The sequence below is a fragment of the Ursus americanus genome, chromosome 21 (genome assembly GCF_024610735.1).
Source record: "Ursus americanus isolate L20-20 chromosome 21, mUrsAme1.1.p, whole genome shotgun sequence".
Lineage (NCBI taxonomy): Eukaryota > Metazoa > Chordata > Mammalia > Carnivora > Ursidae > Ursus > Ursus americanus.
Genome location: NC_142147.1, coordinates 8,911,680 through 8,938,948, shown reverse-complemented (window position 1 = coordinate 8,938,948; position 27,269 = coordinate 8,911,680). Strand labels below are relative to the sequence as shown.

The window sequence follows — 27,269 nt, the reverse complement described above, 5'->3', positions numbered from 1 at the left end:
AGATCATGAAAGGCCAAACAATATGCTTTCCTAATCTCCAAATGGGAAATCTTTCCATCTATAAAGATCTCAAAAAAATCTCTAAAAATGGCAATTAATCTTAAAACTGATGATATAAATATTAGAACCGACTGGGGGGAGGGAGACTGGGGAAGAGAAAGAAAGCTGTTAACAGAGTTGCTTTCCTTACTGTATTCTGTTTAATATAATGAGCCTAAACACATTAGTCTAAAAATCTGCTTTTGTTACTTGAACACAGATCAACTAACATCAGGAACAAGTGGATCGGATGCTTCATGGGTGGCAAAGAAGTCAGGTGACACGGTAATACAATTTTTCTCTAGTGACACCTTTTTTGACAAAACATTTTGATAAAAAAGCATAATGGGGAAAAAAAACTACACAAAACTCCAGACAGAGAAGAACTGCAATTTTTAAGCCAAATTAAATTACCAGTTCCAGTCCCGCTAGCACTTCGTTGAGTCCTGGTGGCTGGCCAATCCAACGGATTACCCCATAGAAAGGAGGATTCTCTTTAACCTCAGCCAGAGAGCCCACTTCCAGACCATGCGAGTTCCCAGAAGTCATGGCCAAGGGCGGACTCTCCTGGACAGGTGCATTGTTTAGTTCTCCCATCACGGACTGAACTGACAGAGACAGTGGACTGTGGCCAATACTTCCGTTGGTATTGGGCATCTTTGTCAGACTGAATGGTAAAGAGTGAAATCTGTTCTCGGTGGATAATGAGTTCATGGAAGGAGGCTGCAGTGGTGGTGAAGCGTGTCCAAAGTCTGGAGAGATCTCTGTAAGTGATTTTGCAGGGTCTTCAGCAACTACAAAAAATTATTCTTATTTAGAGAAATGTATTCAAGAATATTAAACACACCCACATCTCTAAAAATTAACATACACATCTAGTCCAACTGCCCATTTTTGACTCTAGAAGGATTTTGTAAGCATTGCACACTTAAGTTCTCCAAACAGTGTTCTAGATTCTCCTCCCACCTCCAGACTTTTTTACCTCAGTAAATGGCACCCAATTGCTCAAACCAAAAAAATCCATTATTGATTGGTATTAAATAGTTTATTCTTTGTCCGTAATACAATTAAGTTAGAAAACAGTACCAAAAAAATATCAAAAAATTTAGAAAGATGCTTCTAAATTCTAAAGGATCAAAAAAGAAATGATTATGTAAATTTTTTAAAGTAAAGAAAAAAGAGAAAGAAGCGGCGCTGGGAAAATTGGACAGCTACATGCAAAAGAATGAAACTTGACCACTATCTCACACCATACACAAAAATAAACTCCAAATGGATGAAAGACCTCGATGTGAGACAGGAATCCATCAGAATCCTAGAGGAGAACATAGGCAACAACCTCTACGACATCGGCCAAAGCAACCTTTTTAATGACACATCTCCAAAGGCAAGAGAAACAAAAGATAAAATGAACATGTGGGACTACATCAAGATAAAAAGCTTCTGCACAGCCAAGGAAACAATCAAAAAAACTAAGAGGCAGCCCACAGAATGTTTGCAAATGATGCTACAGATAAAAGACTGGTATCCAAGATCTACAAAGAACTTCTCAAGCTCAATATGCAAGAAACAAATAAACAAATCATAAAATGGGCAGAGGATATGAACAGACACTTTTCCAATGAGGACAGACAAATGGCTAACAGACACGTGAAAAATGTTCAAAATCGTTAGCCATCAGGGAAATTCAAATCAAAGCCACACTAAGATACCACCTTATGCCAGTTAGAATGGCAAAAATCAACAAGGCAGGAAACAGCAATTGCTGGAGAGGATGTGGAGAAAGGGGATCCCTCCTACATTGTTGGTGGGAATGCAGGCTGGTGCAGCCACTCTGGAAAACAGTGTGGAGGTCCCTTAAAAAGTTAAAAATTGAGCTACCCTATGACCCAGCCATTACAATACTGGGTATTTACCCCAAAGATACAGACGTAGTGAAGAGAAGGGCCATGTGCACCTCAATGTTCATAGCAGCATTGTCCACAATAGCTAAATCATGGAAGGAACCGAGATGCCCTTCAACAGATGACTGGATTAAGAGGCTGCAGTCCATATATACAATGGAATATTACTCAGCCATCAGAAAGAACGAGTTCTCAACATTTACTGCAACATGGACGGCACTGGAGGAGATAATGCTGAGTGAAATAAGTCAAGCAGAGAAAGACAATTATATGATTTCTCTCATCTATGGAACATAAGAAGTAGGAAGATCGGTAGGGGAAGAAAGGGATAAAGAAAGGGGGGTAATCAGAAGGGGGAGTGAAGCATGGGAGACTATGGACTCTGAGAAACAAACTGAGGGCTTCAGAGGGGAGGGGGGTGGGGGAATGGGATAGACTGGTGATGGGTAGTAAGGAGGGCACATATTGCATGGTGCACTGGGTGTTACACGCAACTAATGAATCATCGAACCTTGCATCAGAAACCAGGGATGTACTGTATGGTGACTAACATAATGTAATAAAGAAACATTTAAAAAAAAAGAGAGAGAGGGGTTCCTGGGTGGCGCAGTCGTTAAGCGTCTGCCTTCGGCTCAGGGCGTGATCCTGGCGTTCCGGGATCGAGTCCCACATCAGGCTCCTCTGCTATGAGCCTGCTTCTTCCTCTCCCACTCCCCCTGCTTGTGTTCCCTCTCTCGCTGGCTGTCTGTCACATAAATAAATGTCTTTATTAAAAAAAAAAAAGAGAGAGAGAAAGAAGCAACAAACACTTGTGGAACACAGTTCAAGTTGTACTTACAAAGGAAATTTATAGACTTAATAGTTTATTTTAGGAAAAAAAGAGTATTAATGAACTATACTCAGAATATAACTTAGGAAGTTAGAAGAACAGATTAACCTCCCAAAAAACAGTCAAAAGGAAAGAGTAAATACAAAACAGAAATTAATGAAAGAGAAGACAAACATACAGTACAGAGAATCAAAACCAGATAAATTTACAAAAGCAGAAAATAATTTAAGAGAAAACAAACGTAGAAAAAGAGAACCAAAGACAAAGCTATTTCCTCAAGAGAACTAATACAGCTGCCAGGCAGGCGCTGCAGATCACAGGGTGGAGAATGAGCTGCTCAAAAAATAATAATACTGAGATCATCAGTTATCGGAACTTTAAAAAAAATTAAATTGAACTTGTACTGCATGCTCTACACAAAAACACTTCTGGGTGGTTTAAAGACAAATGGGAAAGGCAAAACCATAAGCTTCTGGAAGACAATATAGAAGAATGTTCTTTATGATTTTAGGGCCAAGAGAAATTTCTTGCACATAAGTATACTAGCCATAAAGGAAAAGACTGACAAATACGGCATTAAAATTGAGCTACTTGGTCATAAAAGGTCATAGCAAGAGTGAGAATATGAGCTGAGCAAGAAGAAAACACTTATAATACATATTTCTGACAAAGGATTAAAACTGGACAAAAGCCTGTAAATCAAAATTAAAAAAAAACAAAAAAACAAAAAACCTAGGAAAAAATGGACAAAGGGCTTGAAAGGCAACTCAGAAGATACCCAAATCACCAAACATAAGTGAAAAGATTCTTGCCCTCACTAGTAAGTAGATTAAAAAAGTCAAAAGCAGCATGAGATATCATTTCAAAAGTGCAAGGTCTTAGATATTAACTGTTGGTCAGGATAAAGAACAAATGACAGATACCCTCACACAATGCTTATGGGAGTGTACACTGGTACAACTACTCAAGGAACAGTGTGGTATGATTCAGTAAAGGAAAGATGTGCATATGACATGACCCAGTGAATCCATTTCTAGGTATACAGTCTAGACTCGTGTAAGATCGTTAATAGCGGAGCTGTTAATAACAGCAGAAAAATAAAAATTCCAATGTCCATCAGTGGTCGATTGGGGACATATACTGTGGTATATTTAGACATTTCACAGCAAAGCAATGAAATGGAATGGCATGCTATAAAGCAATGAACACATATAATTTATAATCATATACTACTACTACGGTGAATCTTTGGGACATAATATTGAGGGGAAATTACAGCAGACATACAATCAGCAGTCTGATTCCTTTATATGAAGCTCAGAAACATGCACAACTAACAGTATACTGTTTAGATATATTATAAGGCGATCATGAAAACCAAGAGAATGATAACACTAAATTAAAGATGGCAGGAGCTCAGAGGAAAGTGTGAAGGGAAGGGTTCTAGGAAGAGGCACCAGGGGGAATTTCAAAGGTAATGATAATGGTTTTTTTCTTAAAGTGAGTAGCGACTACACGGGTGTTCACTGTATTTTGTACCTTACTGTTCTATATATCTTCCCCATTTAAGATTCTTTAATAATGATATTTGACATAGGAATTTTATTTTTTTAAAGATTTTATTTATTTATTTATTTATTTGACAGAGAGAGTAAGCACAAGCAGGGGGAGCAGCAGGCAGAGGGAAAGGGAGAAGCAGACTCCCCACAGAGCAGGGAGCCTGACATGGGGCTCAATTCCAGGACCCTGGGATCATGACCTGAGCCAAAGGCAGATGCTTAACCGACTGAGCCACCCAGGCGCCCCTTTAACATAGGAATTTTAAAAGTTACTCTTTTCTTCCTCAAACCCTCAACTCCTCAGGCCCAAAACCCAAATCCATAAAGCATTTGGTTCTATCTCCAAAATATATTTCAAATTCATCCTCTTCTCTTCACCCCTATTATCTCCCTAATTCAAGCCACCATCATCTTTGACCCTGTAACCAGTCTCTTTCCTGGTCTGACCCTCTTCTTGTCCCTCTCCAAACAATTCACCATACAACTCTAAGAGATCTTTTTAAAATTTAAAGATCTTACATGATCTTCTACCATTCTCCTGCTTAAAAACTTCCAATGGCTTTCCAGTGCTCTTATAATAAATTTCTCACCGAGATCTACAAGGTCCTGTGTGATCTAGCTCCCACCTACCTAACCAAATTCCTTTTATACACCTATTTTCCTTGCTTCCCATGCTGTAGCCACGCCAGTCCTCAAATACTCTTTCTCACCTCAGGCCTTTGCCTTTCCTATCACCTCTGCCCAGAATGTTCTTCCCAAGCTCCTTCTCCGACGGGTTCACTCACGTCATCCAGATCTCAACCCAAATAGCCTTTCCTCAAAGAGAGCCCTCCACCACACTCTGCGGTAGCTGGCTTCCCACCGGATGCTGCCACACCTTGTTCATTTCTTTCACTGCACATGTCACCATCGATGACTACCTGGTCTGTCTATATATTTACTGTCAGCCATGGCAACCAGAATATAAGCTCCATAAGAACAGGAATTCTGTTAGTCTTTTTCATGGTTTTTCATGAGGCTTCATGGTTGAATCCACAGCACTTGGTATAGCCACTAACACAAGAAAATACTTGACATTTAAGAAAAAAGTGAATATACAAATCAAATGTTGTAGGAATAAAAAACGTTTTAAATATATAAGTGAAATTAATGATAAACAAGAAATGTTCTTTTACACTGAGTTACTTCTGTTTTCTAATTTAAGGATGAAGGCCTACTCCATACAGATTTCATGACTTTATATACCCCGTTTAGGGTCCACATTCTTACATACACTTAGTATACAACATTAGACTAGAATCAAGAAGTTAAAAATATTTTACCACACTACAGAAACTGTGTAAGAATAAAATCATAGCATAAACTTAGAGAATTAATGTCACCTAGGTTATGACAAACCCATGGTTTTACTAAGTTTCCTTTCCTTAGAAAGAAAGCAGCTCATAGGAAAAGCATTCCCAAAGCTACCCAGTACCAACAGGGGGAGAAAGTGGGGCTGCGCCATAACCACCGTGGACAGTTCCCGTGCACGTGCAGAAGCCAGGAGGGCTGTGACTCACCACAGGACCCTGCCAGGCCCTTGCTGTCTCAGCGCTCCCAAGATATTTGAGAGAGCTGGTAACTGCTAACACATGGGCCAAAACTTAACAGAAATAGTCTACTGGGAGACAGAACTTCCTGGAGAGGCATCACCCTAGCTCTATGGCTAGGAAGAATTTGGGGGATGAGGCCCTGTGCCTGCCTATCTTCACAGTACCCTACCCAAGTAGAAATGAAGACACAGAGAAGGCGAAATCAGAGAGCTCGCTCAAATCATTTCCTGTGAGTATCTAAGGGAATATGTTAAGTATCGAAGCCCAAGTGAGTATCTGAGCTCACGTGATGTAACAGTAGACTTGGACTGTTACGTTTGTTTATGTATAATATAAATAATCCATACGATAGTTAAAAAGTCACTATAGAGTTCTACAGTACTCTTCAATTCTTATTTTGATTTAATTTGCAAACAATTACTAAATGTAGTCCATGCCAAGCCCTGTGCGAGGCACTTGGAACTCCAGTTTGGCAGAAGAGACAGGCGACAAACAATTATGATGGCACCTCACCTAACCCAGGAGAGACAGGAAAGGCTTCCAGGAGAAAATAATACCCAAGCTGAGATTGAACAGATGGATAGAAGTAAGCCTGAGCATAGAGTGGGAGGAACAGGAAGAAGGATTTCCAGGCAAGAGGAACAACAGGAGCCAAGAAAAGAGAAAAGTATGGCACGTTCCAAAATGGCCCCACTCCAAGCATGCCTAGAGCAGGAATCCAGGACAAATGACAGAGACACGTAAGAAGCCATACCGTAAAAGAGTCCAGCAGGCCAAAGTAAGGAATCCGGATTTTTATCTTCAAGGGCTAGGAGCAAATTAATAGATAGACAGCAAAGAAGAGACACGAGAGGATATATCTTCAGAAAAATCAACCCGAGAGTAACGTGAAGAGAAACACAGTGTAACGATCAAAAGAGGCAGCTCTGGTGTTAAGGAGACTCGGGTTGGAATACTGGCAGCACTCATACTAGCTGTGTGGCCTTGGGCAAGGTATTTAACCACTGTAACAAAAGAAGAAGTAAAAATATCTACCTCATAAAGTTGCTATGAGGACAAAGTAATGCATATAAAGCGTGTAACACAGTGCCTGGTGCAGTAAGCTGTCGAGAAGCGTCAGCCACAGTGATGATGGTGGCGATGATAAAGACGCTGGTGAGGGCGGTTATTATTGTTGTTCAGAGCAAATTCAGAAGGGACAAGGCTGAGGCAGACGAACCAGCTGGAAGGCCATTATATGAACTAGACAGCAACAAAGGAACTAAGGCAGTGGTTGCAGAAATGAAGAAGATGGGAAAGATTCTAGTGATACTGAAGAGGACGAATGCCAGAAAACCTGGTGGGTGACGACTGGATGCGAGTAATGAGAGAGAGAAGTCCAGGATGAAGCCCCAACTTCCATTTTAGCCAACTGGACTCATGTCTCCATTTCCTCACTCCACAAAAGCATAACCAGCTGAGGTCATTGATGGCTTCCAATGGCTAAATCCAGCAGGTTAATCACGTGGTCTTCATCCTACTTGCCCTCCCAGGAGCATTCAACACTGCTGTCCTCTAGCTCCTCAGCTTCTTGCCCCAACAACCTCCTGGTTTTCCTCACTTCCCTCCTGTTGCTTTTTCTCTGTCTCCTCTGTCTCCCAGCCGCTAAGTTCCTCAGGGCTCAGTCTTATCCTTCACCCTCCATCTCCTTCACTCTCAACTCAGGTGCTATTATTCACAGAACTTTAATCACCAAATATGTGGGGGCAACTTGCAAACGTACTTCTCCAGCTCTTAACTCTCTTCTAAGCTCCACACCTGTATATCCAACTATTTGGCAAATCACCTCTGGGAAGTTCAAAAGGCCCCTGGAGCTCAACATATTCAAAATCAAATTCATCACCTTCCTCTACAATCGTTGAAGGATACAAGCCAGAAAACCTGGAGTATCACTGATACCTCTTTCTTCCTCAGCTCTCGCTTTCAGTCTATCTGTGAGTCTTATCAATTCATTTCCTAAATATCTCCTACACCATCCACCTCCTCCCATCCCTTCCCCCAACAAGTCTCGCCCTAGCTGCTATAATCTATTTCTGAGCCTTGCAACAACCTTCAATGGTGCCCTCGTATCCACACGGTCCCTGCTTCAATCCACCGTCCACCGTGCAGCCAGGATGATCTTCAAAAGGCAAACTTGGTCATGTCACCCCTTGCTGAAAATCCTTCAGCGGCCTCCCATTTCCTTTAAATAGGGCACACCAGGCCCCACATGCCCAGGCCTGTAAGCCTTTTTCATAAAATGTTTTGCCTCTCTCTTTGTTCTAGCTAGTCTGGCTCTTTTTAGTCCTTGGCAACACAAGCTCCATTTTTCCACGAGGCCTTTACATATGCTATTCCCCCTGCCTAAAAGATTCTTTGTCCCGTTCCCTGTGATATCTCGCACTCCTCTGGTAAATTTAAGCTCACGCTGCTTCTGCAGAAAAACATCCCTGAGCCCCCATAAGTAAAATCCACCTTTAATATGCTTTCCAGCATCCCGTGCCTTCGCTGCCCTCGCCATGACTGCAATTCTAGAACTGTTTCTGTGATGGTCTGATTAATGTCCATTTTAATAACTTGATCATAAATTTAGAATGGGCAAGGACGCTGTCTATTTTTTGCTCACCATTGTAACCTCTGTGCCTAGATGAGTGTCTGGCACTTAGAAAGCACTCAATAAATATTTACTGAAGGGATGAACAAAGAAAATAATAAACCAGAAGAAAATTATGTCCCTGACCCAAAGAAAGGCAAAAAGGGAGTGTTTTAAAGAGGTAAAGAAAGACCCAGACAGGAAAGACTTTAAATGATTCAACTGATTCTAGAAATCTAACCTGAAGATCAGCTAAGAAAAGAAAACGAGCTACTAATACATTTTCCGAATGTTGTATTCATCTTAACAGGAGTGCAGTTCAAATTATATACGATATTTTAGTTCAGTCATATTACTAAAGAATGGCCTACTCATTCTGTTCCAAAAATGAGATATACTGGTGAAAAAGCCTTTTTTTCCCCCTGATGATCGAAAAGGAGAGGATCATTATAAAAGACACTAAAATTATGGATTACCTTCATCAATGTACCATGTGTTTTTTGATTTGGATTGTGGTTGTGAGTCAACAGAAGATCCATTTAAATTATAAAAGAATTCAGATCTGTTTCTATTTCCAGGGTCTGAGGTAGATCCTATGGATCAAGAAAAGTTCCTTTTAAAAATAAAGTCAATATGGTGCAAAAGCTTTTCCCTAAGAGAAATTAACATGCATACAGTGCTAACAATTGCTTAAGAAAGCAAAGGATGGATACAAACACAATGTATTTTATTAGCATTTTCAACCATTTTGGCAATGTCAAAAAATTCTTCCACCCAAGAATCAATAGAGGAGGGGAACAGGAGAAAGCTAAAAGAAAAGTCTGTTTTGTTTTTTTTTTTCTTAAGACAAAATGCTCTTAAAAATTATTTCATCTACTATGGCTTATTTCCAAGTGTCAACATCACCGTTCCCCAATTTCATGTGATGAACCTGTTGGCTCCCGAATTTAACCTGTTGTTTTAAAACCGTTCCTTTAAGAAGCAGGGAATCTTCAAATGTTGTGTACGTAAATCAGGGCACCAATTAAGTTTAAAAAATTTAAACACTTTGGAATTCTTGGTCATCAAATTCCTTGCTTCGTGTGTTCATGCTTTGAACACATGAAGCAGTATGATTTTTTTTTTGTATTAGATTAATTAAAGTAAGAAAGAATGCAGCCCTGTCACAGACATTTCAAGACCCTACCCTGCCTCAGTACTTAAGAGGACACGCTGTAGGTGACAGCAGGGGGTTTCTAGAACCTATACAAAATCTGGTGGGGTTTTTTTTCAATTTAAAGCTGATAGCTCTCTGTTTTATGCTTATAACTAAGATCTGCTACAACGCAAGTAACGCCCATGTCTTCAGAAAATCTGTAGGCTATTTATATGTGAGAATAACAAGTGTGAGCTAGCCTATCTAGGTCCATAAGTTAACATAAAAAATAACTATTACTTGTATATCCTACTTAATCCTAAGTCTCCCAGCGTCCAAAGTCACGGAAAATACTTCTTAAAATACAATTTCCTTTAAAACGAGCCAAAGTAGGTTTGTTCACCAGATAACTGAGGAAAAAATATTCTGCTCCTAACGCACATCTGAGTTAACAAACATTCTTACAGCTTTTTAAATGAGCTGTTTAGCTTGTATAACTACCATCCTTTAAAACTATGAAATATGGGGAAGCTAAAGAAAAAAAGCTAAGAATTCCACATGCATTGTGAGGGAGTTTCTGGAAGAGAGACAAAAATTTTTGCTTACCAGTTTGGAATTTATCTTGTGCCATATTTTGTTAGCAAAATCCACATAATTACTCTCTATATACTTTACCCTCTATAACATTAGCCTGATAAGGTGATTTTGTACAGTTACAACTCTAAACTTTACATACAAATGTTGCAAGTAGGGGGTTCCAAAAACCAGCTGATATAAACCAACAAAAGACACAGGTCCTCACGGAAAGCTGTTCATCAGCTAAAAAAGGTTGGGAACTCTTGGCTTACGCAAGAGCGTCTATAAATAACTTTTAGTGAAATACTGAAAATGTCTGGAAAAAGAAAACCTATATATGCATTGAGTAAAACCTTTCAACCTTCTTTCAGTGCTATGGCAAATCGGATACCATGTAAATATCTAAGAACTGTAGTCTGCTGACCCATACCTGTGGCCTTTGGTTTATTATGACTGGATGAACCTTTGTCCCCAACACCTCTTGACATAAAGGCAAGTTTGGGAGGCCTCCTTTCCTGTGTCACGCTATCTGAAATAGTAAACATATTTTTTAAGGATAAAAACAAATTCTTACGGAAGAGAAACAATCGAGCAATGACAACAGCAACCAAAAAAACCTCTTTCCTACAAAAAAGCAGCATTTTCACAGTTTTACAAATTTTTAACAGTCAACTCAAGTATTGAAAGAGGGTATGCTGGAAAAAAAAATCAATGCTGTATTTCAAAATGTAATTTCTATAAGAAAAGACAACCCAAATACAATTCACCTAAGTGTCCTAACTTCTTGGAAATTTAATCACTTTTAGTCAATATTATTTGATGTGTTAAAACACTACAGAGAAAACACCACTCGGTCTTTTGCAAGAGTTCCCCAGTGGGTATCCTCAGAACATCCAGGGTGTTATGAAGTGTTCTACACTCAAATATTTCTAGAAGATGCTGAGATCAACAAAGGTAAACAACTTTCTTTACTGCCTAACACCAGATCCTCTCCTATGCTAATGTGCATTGTGACTCTCTCAAAGAGGGATATAGTAAACATTTTATAATATTTTTTGTCCCATTCTCCTTAGCATCTCAGATTAATGTATTTCATGGAACAGAGTTTGGAAAAAATCCGGGTAGAAATATGTAGCAGTTTGAAAAATCATGTATGTTAAAAATAACACTGACAAGTATCCAAACATGTACACGTATAAACAGGGAAAATGCAGAGAACTATACACAGATCAATTGGTGAAGAAAACCAGAGAAAAAGATCAACATTTTTGAAGAAAGAACTCAAAACTTCTTTTTGGGGGGCGCCTGGCTGGCACAGCGGTTAAGCGTCTGCCTTCGGCTCAGGGCGTGATCCCGGCATTATGGGATCGAGCCCCACATCAGGCTCCTCCGCTATGAGCCTGCTTCTTCCTCTCCCACTCCCCCTGCTCGTGTTCCCTCTCTCGCTGGCTGTCTCTATCTCTGTCAAATAAATAAATAAAATCCTTAAAAAAAAACAAACTTCTTTTTGGAATATAGGTGTAATAAATTTGGCAAAGCTGTTTTTGATACATAGACCACTGTATACCTTAAAGGCCAATAATTTTCATAAGATATTCACGAATACTGATCAAGCAAATGTAGAAAGGCAATCTGGAAAGTTTTTCCCCTGGAACTTTCAACAACGTATCTATAAAGTCCAACATGACACTTAGGAATCATACCTGATAAAGCTGTGTATCAGCAAAAACGATAGCACCCACAGTAGATTTTTGAGAACAGAAAGAAAAAAAATAGGAAAATTTTTATATTTTAAACACAAAGAAAAGGCCACTTTTTTAGAAGAAGGAAATAATACTGATGAATTATATATAAATCATGCTTGGTAATGAATATAAATCATGGTTGGAGGGGGAAAAGATTTCAGTGTTAAACTGTACCTTAAATGTGTCAGAATATGATCAAATGAAAAATTATTTTAATTCAAAAATTCTACTAAATAGCCATGAGTTCAACCAAGTGATACAGTAAAAGCTATTTACTAATATTTTGATGATGATACCATTCAAGTGTCTCCAAGTCGATATGAGAGCTACTGTGGAAGGTAAAATTTCTCAGTCACTGGCAGAAGTTCCCAAATGATAGCATATAAATTGACTAAAGAAAACGAACTCCCACTATTAACTGTAACTAGTTACACGGAAGTCCATGTTCAAAAGATATGCACATGCCTATGATACTCTACACACGTGATGGAGTTAGTGGTGATTGTAACGAAGGCAGCAAATGGTCTTAACCGAGGCAGCCTCGCAGTACCGGAGGGCCATGTGGATGAGCACGGGGGACCGTTCTGCTGGTGACTGGGGTGGGGGCTCCAAAGACTGGGAACACAGCACTGGAGTTGTAAACGGTGGCTGTCTTCTGCCAAAGACTTCGTCTGAGAGAACGTCAAATACCAATTTTGAGGAATAGATATTTCCACAGAACTCTCCGCCAATGAAGGGTCACGTGCCACATCTAACTTGCCCTCCAGCAATGACATACCAAATACTGTTTCTTTGTCACTACTATGCTCATGATCCAAAACCAAAGCCTCCTACCTTATGAATTTTGAGAGATTACCACCTCGGGAAGAGGCAAGTGTGGGAAAGTGTATGTGACACCGAAGCGAGCACAGTGTGGGAAAGTAAACAAGGAATCAATCCAGCGGACGGTGTTGTGGGAGTAAAACAATTCTGGCTTAAGAAATATTAAAAGAGATGGCGTGATATGCCCACCAAATGACATGTACACAAGTGTGCACAGCAGCCTCATTCAGAACAACCAAACGCTGAAATAATCCATTCTAAGCAAAATAAACAAACTGTAATCCGTTCGTACAGTAGAATACTACATAGTAATAAAAAAAATAAACTACTGATATACCAACACGGACACTGGGTTGAATAAAAGCAACGAGATGAAGAGTATCCATTATATATACAGCAGGACTACACTCCAAATGATGAAAGTATACATGTATCCCTACAATAGCCAAGATACAGAAGCAACCTAAGTGTCCACCAACAGATGAAAGGATAAAGAAAACGTGTTACACACACACACACACACGAATATTACACAGCCATAAAAAAGAATGAAATCCCCGTGCGCAACAATATGAACAGACCTAGACAGTATTATGCTAAGTTAAATAACTTAGACACAGAAAGACAAATACTATATGATTTCACTTATGTGTAGCATCTAAAAAAACAAATAAAACAAATGAGAAACAGACTTCTAGATACAGAGAACAAACTGGTAATAACCAGGGGTAAGGGGGAGGTGGGCAGACAAAATAGGTAAAGAGCATTAAGAGGTACAAACTTCCAGTTATAAAAAAAAGAAATCGCAGAGATGTAGAGATGTAACGTACAGCATAGAGAATATAGTCAATAATATTGTGATAAATTTGTAGGGTGCAGATGGTAACGAGACCATGGCAATCATTTTTCTGTGATGCATAAAAACACTGAATCACTATCTTGTACAACTGAAACTAACATAATATTCTGTATCAATTATAATTCAATAAAAAGTTATAAAGTAGCAGCTCATCCATCACTCTTGTTAATTTAATCAGAAAACAAAAATCTCTCGGGGAATCTTGGGTTGAAAATCACGACAGTAAACTAGTGAACAATAACAATCAAACCACAAGAAATGTCTGTGAATTTGAATGACCCATTAAATTGAGAAAAATCACTTAATTGATGTACTGCTTAACATCATCAGCCACAAGAGCATAATTCAGACCCAAATGAGAGTTTAATATCCACAGAGAAAGCTACTAGCGAAAATAAAAGTTTACTTGAGCAAAATGAGGTATTATAAAACCCAATACCAACGTACTACACAGAGCAACTACACAAAGATGTCTACGAGGCAGGAGTGCTGATCAAAATACATGTTTTCCTTATATTTTAGACTATTTTACATGAAAACTTGTGGGAAAAAAAAAGCTGGAAGGTCCCATCAGATGACATTGGGGTTGTATACTCAGATCTAGCGCTCCAAATTAACCTTCTTTTGGGCTCTGTCTCGTATGAGCAGGAGTCCTGTCTATACAGACAACATTCAAGGTGATTCGGACTGACAATCAATCTCTGTGAAAGGCCATTTAGCATTCTCTGCCAGAATGTAAATACACATACCTTTGGACCCAGCAACTCTACTTTCAGGAAGTTACCTTTTTAAAAAATATCTTATGACTATTTTGTACGAATATGAGCAAAATATATCCCATTTAAGTAGTCAGATGAGTACAGATGGCATGGTGTTGAGAAAGAGAAACGATACATGCAAGGACAGAATTAGTATCCAAAATGATCTGAAAATGTTGGAAGACCGGATAGCTCTGATGACATAAAGTCTCACAGGGACAAATGCAAAGTCCAGCTGATGCCCTCCAAATCAACCGTACAAGCACAGATCAGAAGCAGACGTATCCATGAACAAAACTGGGAATTTAAGTCAAGAGTAAGCTCAGTATTTATTAATTTATTGATTTATAAATGCATTCATTCATCCATAATGCAAGGAAGGCATTACAATGGTCTCTGGGAATATAATTCGGACTGTGACAGGGCTGTCCCCAAAATTTTTGGTCAATTTTTTTGTCATCAGCAACCATTAGCCCACATATGGATTACAGTATTCCATTTCCCTCTAGATGCCCAAGGGTAAAAAAACATCTTCAACAAACCAGGTCTTATTCAGAGTATCTGGAATCATGCCACAAGAAAATGGCTAAAATGACTCAAACTTTTTAGGATGGAGAACAGAAGATGAAGGTTCCAAAGACACCAGCTTTGAGTACCTAAGGTTGTTGTAAGGAAGGGGAGCTGGATTTGTCCTATCTTCATCGCCAGCTCCGAACTAGACTCAATGTGTGAAGTTGTAGGAAAGCAGATCTAAGCACACGTCATACAAGGAGTGACTTTTTCACAATCAGACCCACCTAAAATGAAATACTCTCATTTCCGTTAGGCGACAGTGACTCTTCTATCAAAGGAATACACAGTTCTCTAAGATGATATGGATAGTAAGACAGGAAGCTATCTTTTAGCTATACTGGAACACATGCAAACTAATGCATATACAGGAAGTTATTCACTGAAGCACTGTTTATAAGAGCAAAAGACTGAAAACAACCTAAAGGCCCATCAGTAGGGGACTGGTTAAAAAAATTATGGTACATTCATAAAATGAAATACAATGCATAATTTAAACAAAAGATTAAGTATGCAATTCATATACTAGTTTGAAATGATGCCTAAGATCTATTACTGTTAACTTACAATAACAGGTGCAACTTCCACTTCTGGAAAGATGAGTAGACATACCTTTTCCTATTCCTCCTGGTAAGTACAACTAAAAATGCTAGGCATAACATGCAAAACAAAAACTAGAAGACCATGGAAGGTAGAGAGAAAAAGGCAGACCAGGTGGGGAGCTCCAGACCTAAGGAACAACACGGTGGAAAATTCCCTGGATTTTCTTCTTGCCTCATGTATCCCTCTTAGAGCTGGATAAGCCAGCAAACTGGAAACGCCAATGGGTACAGACAAAAGAAAGCCCCAACAAGTCAGCTCTCTCTAGTCAAAAGATGAGAAAAGAGGAAACCTAGTAAGACAGAAAAATATTAGATAATAATCACTCAACACCAGCCAAAGATCACAGAAAAAAACAGTGGCCCCACCCACTCCAACAAAGGCCAAACGGGGAGCCTAGAGTTCCACTCACGTGAGGGTGTTACAAAGTACTCCAACACCCCAGTTGCATGATGTCGGAGAAAGCCAAGTCTGGAGCCACCACCCCATAACCAAGCTCTCCCACCACCCCCCGCCCGCCGGTATCAGTAGAGACCACAGGGAGAGCCTAGACTTCCATCTCTGTCTACCCGCTGGGGTGGTACCAGAGGAGATCTAGTAAAGAGTCAGAACTTTTACCATAGCCCAGCAACAATAAGGCACATTCATCACAGTGTCACTGGAGACCAACGCACACCTCTACCCAGCAGGAATGAGGAGCTTCAGTGACCGGTATCGACAGAGGCCAAGGGAGGAACAGACTTCTGCCTCCACCTAGCAGTAATGAGGTGGCGTGTACCCTCCTCTTCCCTGGCCAAAGCCATGTCGAAGAAAGATGGCTAAAAGCTGGCTCTAGATCTAATAGGACCTAGAGTCTCAAAACATAATACCCAACTGTCCAGGTTTCAAACACATTCATTATACTGAGAACCAGGAAGATCCCAAGAAGAATTTTATTTTATTTTTTTTAAGATTTTATTTACTTATTTGACAGAGAAATAGAGAGAGCTAGAGAGTACACGCAGGGGGAATGGCAGAGGGAGAAGGAGAAGCAGGCTCCCCACTGAGCAGGGAACCCAACACAGGGCTCGATCCCAAGACCCCAGGATCATGACCTAAGCCGAAGGCAGACACTTAACTGACTGAGTCACCCGGGTGCCCATCAAGAAGGATTTTAAACAGTCAAAAAATGCCAACACTGAAATGACAGAAAGGTTAGAATTATCTGACAAAGATTTTAAACAGCCATGATAAAAATGCTTCAATAAGCAATTACAAACACAGTTGGGAAAAAATGACAGAACAGAAACCTCATCAAAGAAATAGAAAGTTTCAGCAAGGAAACGGAAGATATAAAGAAGAGTGAAATGGAAATCTTAGAACTGAAAAAAACAACAACCCAAATACAAAGCTCAGTGGATAGGCTCAATAGCAAAATGGAGGAAACGCAGGAAATCGTGAGTGAACTTGAAGATAGAACAATACAAATTACCCAATATGAACAACACAGAGAAAATTTAAAAAAAAGAAAAAGAAAAAAGAAAAGAAAGAAAAAGAAGAGAGACTCAAAGCCCTGTGGGACTTCACAAAAGATCTAACATTTATTTCATCAGAATCCTAAAAGGAGACGAGAAAGAGGGCAGGCCTGAAAAAGTACTCAAAGAAAGGCAGGCTGAACTGACAAATGTGGCAAGAGACATAAACTTACCAATCCAAGAAGCTGAGCAAACACCAAACAGGATAAACCCAAAGAAATTCTATGCCAAGACACATCATAATTAAACTTGAGAAAGTTAAAGGCAAAGAGAAACTCCCGAAAGCACCAGAGAAAAACAAAAAGCACAGGGAAAAAAAAAAAGAGCAATTCAAATGAGAGCGGATTCTCATCAGAAACCAGGGAGGCCCAAAGGAAGTAACACAATATTTTGCAGGTGCTGAGAGAAAAGAACTCTCCTATCCTTCACGAATGAAGGGGAAAGCAAGACATTCTCAGATGAGGGGCAACTAAAATAATTTGTCACCAGCAGATCTAAAGGGAGTTCTTAAAAGAAAAAAAATGATCAAAAAATAGGCCCATACAAATATACCCAACTGATTTTTGACAAAGGTACAAAAGCAATTCAATGGAAGGAAGTGGTCTTTTTCAACAAAATGGTGGTAGGACAATTAGACATTAAAAAGAAAAAAAAGAAAAATACCTGTACATAACAAGTCAACTCAAAATGAACTATGGACTTCAATGTAAAATGAAGAACTACTAAAACTTGAAAAAAAATTTGAAAGAACAAGAATGTGAAGAAATCAGAATTCTCATATATGGCTGGTGGGAAGGTAAAATGTGTAGTCACTTTGGAAAACAGGCTGACAGTTCTACTAACGATTAACTATACAGCTACCATATGACCTAGCAATTCCATTCCTAGGCATAGACCCAAGAGAACTGAAAAGTATGTACACACAAAAATTTATAACATGGAATGTTCATAGCAACATTTTTTAAATAGTCAAAAACTAGAAATACAAATGGTCATCAATGGATGAATGGATAAATAAAATACAATTGACCCTTGAACACCAGGAGGGTTTGGGGTATTGACTCTCATGCAGCTGAAAATCTGCATATAACTTTTGACTCCCCCAAAACTTTACTTAATAGCCTACTGCTGACCGGAAGCCTTACCGATAACATAAATAGTCAACATTAACAATGTAACACTTATTTTGTATGTTATATTATTATATGCTGCATTGTTACAGTGAAATAAGTTAGAGAAAGGAAAATATTAAGAAAATCGTAAGGAAGAGAAAAAATACATTTACACTACTGTCCTATAAAAAATCCATGAGCCCACACAGTTCAAACCCATGTTGTCCAAGAGTCAACTATGCACCACACCTATATAATGGAATATTGTGCGCCCATAAGAAGGACTCAAATACTGGTTCATTCTGCAGCATGGATGAACCTTGAAAAGATTAATGCTTAAGTGAAAGGAGCCAGACAAAAAAGGACATATTTTTTACTCCATTTCTATGAAATGTCCATATAAGCAGCATATGGTCCATATGTCCATAGGCAAATCATAGTGACAGAGAACAGACCAGTGTTTGCCAGGCACTGAGTATGAGTACAGAGTTTCCATTTGGGATGATAAAAAAAGTTCTGGAACTAGAGAGTAGTGATGGCTGCACAACATTGTGAATGTTCTTAACGCCACGGAATTGTACATTTTAAAGGGGTGAATATTCTGCTGTGTGAATTATATTTTGATTTTTAAAAAGTTAGCAGAAAATCAGAGGCAAATCCCACAAATTAAGGGCTCAGTCCCAGAGACTATTCTCATTGTGACACCAGTCACCAAGCTCCAGGTTGTCTGCGGTACTACTGACTGACCAGCCATAAATTGGGGTTCCCAGGCCCCCCTCCTTGGGTTCCATAATTTGCTAGAATGGTTCACAGAACTAAGGGCAACACTTACACTTACCATTTTATTAGGATATAACAGGATATAATAAATTATACAGATTAACCGGATAAAGAGAGACTTAGGTCAAGGTGTGGGGAAGCGGCATATAGAGCTTCTGTGTCCTCTCCATGAGCAAAACCCTCCCAGCATCTCCATGTGTTCGGCAACCTGAAAACTCTCCAAACCTTGTACTTTAGGGATTTTCATGGAGACTTCATCAAGTAGGCATGATCAATTACTGACTCCATTACCAGTTCCTCTCGCTTTTCCCCTCTCCAAAGGATAAGGACTAGAGCTGAAAGTTCAAGCTTCTAATCATGGCTTGGTCTTTCCAGGGACCACCCCCCATCCAGGAGCCCACCAAGAGCCTTCTCACTAGAACAGAAGACACTCCTATCACCCAGGAAATTCCAAGGGATTTAGGACCTTTGTGTCAGGAATCCAGGTCAAAGACTAAATATTAGCAAGAACTGAGGATATATATATATATAATATATTTAATATATAGTTCTAATATATTAATAAACATTAAATAATATAAACTATATATTAATATATTAAATAATATAAAACATATATAATTACATACTATCACAGGATGAAATAGTTCTCAGTAATAAAAAAGACACATGAGTGTGTCAAAATGAATTATACTGAGTGAAATAAGTCAGACAAAAAGAGTACATCCTGAGTTACTGCAAATATGTAAGATTCCAGAAAAGGTGGACAAATGTATACTGACACAAAGATGATCGATCAGTGGTTGTCTGGATTTTGGGGGGGATGGGGCAGGCAGAAGTGGGAGGAAACAATCACAAAGGGCATCGTTATGGGTGATAGACATGCTATCTTGATTGTGGTGAATTTAAGAATCAAAACACATGAGCAAAGGGAGGAAAAAAAAAAAAAAAAGAAAGAGAGAAGCAAACCAGGAAACAGACACTTAACTGTAGATGTAGAGAACAAACTGATGGTTGCAGGGGGTGCGGGTGGGGGGAGGTAAAATGGGTGATGGGGACTAAGGAGGGCACTTGTGATGAGCACCAGCAGATGTACGGAAGTGTGGAATCACTAAACTGTATACCTGAAACTAATATTACACTGTATGTTAACCGAAATTTAAATAAAAATTAAAAAAAAAAAAGATACAGAAGGCAAGCAGGTAATTGGGGGGTCAATGTTGGGAGGGAAAGATCTTACATACCCTTTTAAAAATTCTGCGTAAATATGCATGCACTGCATAATCTAAAAAGCCAAATTAGCATTACATTCCCAACGTCCAACACTAAAAAAAGAAGACGCAGGCTGGACTAGAAAAAGCAGAAATGTATCATTTCGGGGTGGCACTAAATGATCTGCTCCAGCACAAGAGCTCTAAGAACATGAACACGTCAAATGAGCTACGTTAGAGTTCTTAATATCTGAAGCAGAAATGAAGAGAGGAAACATTTTAAAACAGACTGAAGGCTCCTGCCTCTGGGAGTCAAAGGTACTCCTCCGAAGGCCACTGTAACAAGCAACTGATGGAGATAATTCTCGCCTCGTCTCCAGCTGTTGAACTGCTTCACAACAGTTTTAAATGCTGGGAATATTAATCTTGTCCTACAAACGAAGGTAATTGGGCAAGAAAAAGAAACTAAGGAACTAAAGGAGACGCCGTGACTCTTTTTCTCTCCAAAAAAGGGTGTTAATGATGACATGAGAGACAGACGAAGACGCATTCAAAAGCAACTAATTTTCATTTGGACAACTTTACTTTTTAAGTCTATTTGTGAGCTTTATTTTGTTGGCGAAAAGTATAATTTGTGTATTACATTATAAAAGCTGGTATCGTTCTCAATTATCTTCTATTCAAGGTTTATGAAATCAAGCTTTAAAAGGAGAAGAAAAAGCATTATTTTCCTTTCTTGTCACTGCTCGGAGAGCCAATGACAAGGACAATGAGAGCCACTGATCTAGAAGATCATAGTGTGCCTGACAGGTGATTCCCAAGAGATTCGTGTAACTAACTTTTATTATTTCAATCCTACATCACTATTTAAATAAAACAGAATGGTAAATGTTTTTGAAGATAAATAGTATTAAAGAATTCCTTTGTCAGGTCATATATAATTTCATCACAGGAAAAATAGAAACGGGAGCTTTTCCTTTCATTTTCTTTTTAAGTGCTAGTGTAGGACCCAAGACCATTTACATTTCAAACAAACTGCGACATGGCAAAAAATATACGGAAAGAAATACAGCTCTAGAGTTTGGGGGGGGGAAAGGCATTTCAAATCTTTATTCTACTGCAGACTAAGAAAAACACAATCAATTATACAAAAGCCAACTTCATAGTTCAGGTATCTTTTCCTTTCTTAAATTATAATACTAAACTAGTCTTCTCCCTAGTCTCCCAATTTACTCGATGTAATGAATTATATTCACTGGTAAAATGCAAAATTCAAAGAAGTTCAATGAAGGTAGGTAAAAAGGATGGTTACACTAATAAGGTTTTGAGTTTTCAAAAGCACCCTTTAGAAACTTTTTGTGTAGTTTCAAGTTTTTATTTCAATTCCAGTTAGTTAACATAGAGTGTGATATTGGTTTCAGGCGTAGAACTTATCGATTCAACGCTCACATACAACAGTCAGTGCTCATCACAAATGCCCTCCTTAATCCCCACCACCCATCTAGCCCATCCCCCTGCCCACCTCCCCTCCAGCATCTCTCAGTTTGCTCTTTACAGTCTGTTTTATGAAACCCACAAACATACCTGATTTGGTAAGACAAGTTAAATTACATTTATCCGTGTGATTTTGGAGAAACATTAGCACAGAATTGGTTACCCCTGTAAGAATACTTTAATAATGAAAGAAATTTTATTTTACAAGGGATTCTCCTTAGCCATCCAGCAATTTAACACTATAAAAGTAGCATAATTCACAGAATTTGCTTAGGACGGGATTTCTCAATCTCGGCAATACTGCCATCTTGGACCAGATCATGTTCTGTTGTGGGGGCTGCTCTGCTGCACTGTCAGATGTTTACTTCGTAGCATCTCTGTCTCTATCCACTAGATTCAAGTAGTACTCCCACCCCACATGTGATGATCAAAAATGTCTCCAGACATTGCAAAACATTCTGTGGGGTCAAAATCACCCAAGGTTGAGAACTGCTTGGCTCAGAAATAAAATGACCTTCTTATAAAGGTTTTGTACTAAAACTTAAAAACAATTTAAAAAAACTTAAAAATTCAATAGTTATAGTGTGAAACGATACTGTATTTCAAACAATCAGAAACTTAAATGGGTGATGGGTATTATTAAGGAGAGCACTTGTGATGAGCACTGGGTGTTGTATGGAGGTGATGAATCACTCGTTCTACACCTGAAACTAACAGTACGCTGTATGTTAACTAACTGGAACTTAAATAAAAACTTGAAAATAGGGGGAAAACACTACAAAAGAAAATCCATCACACCTACCCAGAGAAATCCCCTTTTTTCTTGAATATATGTTCGCCACACTCCAAAATATATATTTAAAAATAAAGCTGTAATGATGGAGTAAGCTCATCCCGGATCTCTTCTCCTGAAATAATAGATTTAAACTTTGACAAATTACATATAAACAACTACCTGCAGGCACTGGAGAGTAAAGAAAAAAAAGGAAAAAAAAAAAAGAAAAAAGAAAAAGAAAACCCAACAGTCAGATTATGAAGGAGACCCAAAATATTTTAAAAGGGCACAATGCAAATATATAATCCAAAATTGCTGAACATGTTTAAAAAAAAGAAAGAAAATTGTGACCCATTCTCAAAAGAAAAAACCACAATGGATACCAATCCATAGACTATTTTGATGTTGGAATTGGCAGAGAAGAAGAATTTTAAAGGAACTATTATAACTACGCTTAATGAGGAAAAAGAAAATATGCTCACAGTGAAGAAGATAGCAATATCTCACCAGAGAAATAAAAACTATTTAAAGAAACAAACGAGAAAGAACAAGATGGATGTCTTAAAAATACTTCTAAAAACTTAAAAGGCAATATCTGAAAAAATAATTCATTGGATGAATGAGTTTTAGCCTTAAAAACACAATATGGACAAGAGAAGGGGAAGTCAGTAAAATTCAAGATGAAACCGTAGAAATTATGTGAAGAACAGATACATAAAAGTATGAAAAAACAGAGCCTCAAGGACTGCAGGCACAATACCAAAAATTCTAACATGTATCCATCTGAAGTCACAGAGAGAGGGAAGACTGAAATGGAAAAAGAAGGCACTTGAAAAAAATAATGACCAGAATGTTTCCTACTTTGTTAAAAGATATAAATTTACAAATCCAAGAAGTTTAGTAAACTCCAAGCAGGATAAATATGAAGAAAACTATGCGAGGGACATCATAGTTAAACCATTGCAAGCCAAATGTAAGGAGAAATCATCAAAGCTCCAAAAGAAAAACAACATACTGCATTACATACAGAGGGATAATGATTTAAATGACAGCTAACGTTCAGCAGAAACTATGGAGGTTAGAAAATGCTAGAAAACCACGGAAAACAGAAAAGAAAAAAAAATCAAACCAGAATTCTATATACACTCAAAATCTCCTTTAAATATGAAGGCAAAATAGATACATTTTCAGATACAAGAAAATTAAGAGAAATTCATTTCTAGAAGAACCATACCTCAATAAACAAAAGTTCTTCAGGATGAAGGAAAATGTTAATAGGTGGATACTTGGATTTCTCAATTTCTTTAAAATATATACGATTTCAGCAAAAAATACAATATTTTCTTGTGGGTTTTTAATGTACATAGATGTAACACACATGACAATAGCATAAAGGATGGGGAAGAGGTAAAGACTTACATGGTAGCAAGACAGCTACATTTTACGTAAAGTTGTACAATATTAACACTAACTACACTAAAATATTAGGGATATATATTGTAATCCTTGGAGAAAGCACTAAAAGCAATAGGACAATGAAATGCAGCTAAAAAGCCAATAGATTAGCATAGAATTCTTAAAATTTTTCAAATAATCTGCAAAAAGGGTAGAAGAAGAGTATAAGAGGAAAGAAAAACAGGGACAAATAAAAAATAGATAATAAAATTACAGTTCTAAATTCAATAATACCAATAATTACATTAAATGTTAATAAATTTCACAATAATGAAAAGACAAAGATCATCAGAATAGATATTTTAAATTATATACTGTCTAAAAAAAAAAGCATGGGAAAATGAAATGAGGGAAGGGAGAGAGAACATCTCAATCCAATAATACAGTGGAGGTAAAGCAGAAAATTAGGACAAATAGAAAACAATGAGGCAGTAGAAATAAATCCAATTATCACTAATGATAAATATTGGTAGATTAAATCTTCAGTTAAAGTACAAAAATTGCCAAACTAGATTAAGAAAAAAAGATATCCCACTATATGCTGTTATAAGGGACATACCTAAAAAACATAAGTGGCTGAAAAGAGAAATACCTGGAAAATACTAACCAAAAGAAAATCTATCCACACCACACAAAATAGAATTTAAGGCAAAAAGAATTACTAGCAATGAAGATACTGCCTCTCTCCCTCTCCCTTTCTTTCTCTCTATATATAGACAGACTATATAACGATAAATAGTTCAAATCACCTGGAAGATCTAACAATTCCAAACTCTAGGTACTTAAAAATTCTAAACATGTATGCAGCAAATAACCATTTCAAAATTAAAGCAAACACTTATAGAATTAAGTAGAAATTAACAAATCCATCATTGTGTTAGGAAGTTTTAACATACCTTGTTCAGTAACTGACAGATCTAGCAATTAAAAACTCAGTAATGATACATAACATTTGAATAGCATAATAAAGCAGCTTGCTCTAAGAGACATATAAAATATGCATGCAATGCAAGCAGGCTACAATCGGAGCAAACACATTCTTTTCAAGTCCACACAGAACATCTCTGTAAACTGATCATGTACTAGGCCATAAAGTCAGCCTCAACAAATGTCAAAGGACTGGTATTATATTCTTTCACCATAAGGAAACTGAATTAAAAAGAATTAATAATGACCAAAAATGTCACCTAAAAATTTAAAATCATATTTTAAAATAGCTCATGGGTTACATAAAAAAAATCATGAAGGAAATTACAAAATGCTTCAAATTTAATAAGATAACTCCATAATAAATTTTGTGGAGTAGATGAATACATAGAATCTATAGTCTTAGATGCTTTATGCTAGAAAAACTAAAAATTAATTAAAGTAGTTAGAAAAACAACAAAACCAAAAAAAGCCAAAGGAAAAAAAATAATTAAAAAACAGAAATTACTAAAATAGAAAACAAAAGTCTAGAAAGGATTAAGAAAACCAAAAGATAATTTTTTTTAATAAATGAAAGCAAGAAACCTCTAGTAAAACTGTTGGAAGAAAACAGAGAGACACGAACAACTGTTTGAATGAAAACAAGGACAAAACCGCAGATACCGCTGAGATTTAATAGCAAATAAGAGATCTTAAGAATGTTCTGTCAAAAACTTTAAAAACAAAGATTAAATGGAAAAATTCATTAAAAAATAACACTTTCTGGGGCGCCTGGGTGGCTCAGTCAGTTAAACGTCTGCCTTTGGCTCAGGTCATGATCTCAGGGTCCTGGGATCAAGTACCTCATCAGGTGCTTGTGTGTGCTCTCTCTCTCGCTCTCTCTCAAATAAATAAATAAAATCTTTTTAAAAAATAACACTTTTACAAAAGACTTTGAATAGCCAAAGCAATCCTAAGGAAGAAAAGCAAAGGCAGAAGCATTACACTTCCCGATTACAAACGACACTACAAAACTACTGTTTTGTAATCAAAACAGTATGGTACTGTCATAAAATCAACACATAGACCAATGGAACAAACGTGAGAGCCCAGAAATAAACCCATGTTTATATGGTCAATTAATATTTGCCAAGGAGCCAAGAATACTCAATGGGGGAAAGGGTAGTCTCTTCAATAAGTGGTAATGGGGAATCTGGAAAACCACATATGGAAGAATGAAACTGCATCCCTATCTTACACAAAAGTGTACTTAAGTTCACAAAAGTGAACTTAAATTAAAGACTTAAGTGTAAGACCTGAAACTGTAAAACTCCTAGAAGAAAACATAGGGAAAAGCTCCTTGACATTGATCTTGGCAATGATTTCCTGGACGGCACAAAAGAAGCACAAGCTACAAAAGCAAAAATAAATAAATGAGACTACACCAAACTAAAAAGCTTCTGCACAGCAAAAAAGAAACAACTGATAAAAAAATAAAATAAAAAGGCAACCTACAGAATGGGGAAAAAATATTTGCAAATAATATAACTACTAAGGGGTTAATATCCAAAACATGTAAGATTTCGTACAACTCAACAGCAAAAAACATCATGATTTAAAAATGAGCAGAGGAACTGAACAGTTTTCAAGAGAATACATACAAATGGCCAACAGGTGATACGAAAAGGTGTTCAAGATCAATAATTATCAGGGAGATGCATATTAAGAATGTAAGGGACCTGTGGAACACCATGAAGCAGATCAACATGCACATTGTGGGAATCCCTAAAAAAGAGAGAGACAGAGACAGAGAATATCTAAAGAAACTTCCCGAATTTGATGAGAGCAATGAATATAAACACCCAAGATGCTCAACAAACACCAAGTAGGATGAATTAAAGAGACTCCCACACCAACACATCAGAATCAACCTTTCAAGACAGAATCTTAAAAGCAGCAAGAGAAAACCAACTTGGCACATACAAGGGATGCTCAAAAAAGACATATACAGATTTCTCATCAAAAACTTTGCAGGCCAGTAGACAATGGGCCAATGTATTCAAAGGGCTAAAAGAAAAATACTGTGAACCAAGAATCCTGTATCTGGTAAAACTGTCCTTCAGAAGTGAGGGAGAAATTAAGATATTCCCAGATAAAGAAAAACTGAGGGAGTCTGTTTCCACTAGACCTGTCCTACAAGAGATACTCAAGGGAGTCATGCAGGGTGAAATCAAAGGACATTAGACAGTAACCTTAAGGCACATGAAGAAATAAAGATCTCAATAAAGGTAAATACATTGGCAATTATAAAAGCCAGTACTATTGTAACAACAGTTTGTAACACTACTTTTTCTTTTTTTACATGCTTTAAGAGACTCAACTATTTTTTAAAAAAACAATTAGCCTAAAATCTAGTATTATTG

The 27,269-nt window shown here is 37.7% G+C and overlaps 1 protein-coding gene across 9 annotated transcripts in view; it reads right to left on the bottom strand.

Moving 5' to 3' along the window:
• The window catches only part of CYLD (CYLD lysine 63 deubiquitinase), a 67,663-nt gene that overhangs the window by 20,922 nt on the left and 19,472 nt on the right, over positions 1 to 27,269 (bottom strand). For 8 of the 9 annotated variants that reach the window (XM_045806762.2, XM_045806765.2, XM_045806768.2 and 5 more), the window contains 3 exons: positions 10,676 to 10,774; positions 9,011 to 9,127; positions 454 to 833 (listed from right to left, as the gene is read on the bottom strand). In XM_045806762.2, the coding sequence (XP_045662718.1) occupies positions 454 to 833; positions 9,011 to 9,127; positions 10,676 to 10,774 (596 nt within the window). The remainder of the gene's footprint in view (positions 1 to 453; positions 834 to 9,010; positions 9,128 to 10,675; positions 10,775 to 27,269) is intronic. The other variant, XM_045806766.2, reaches the window with a different exon arrangement.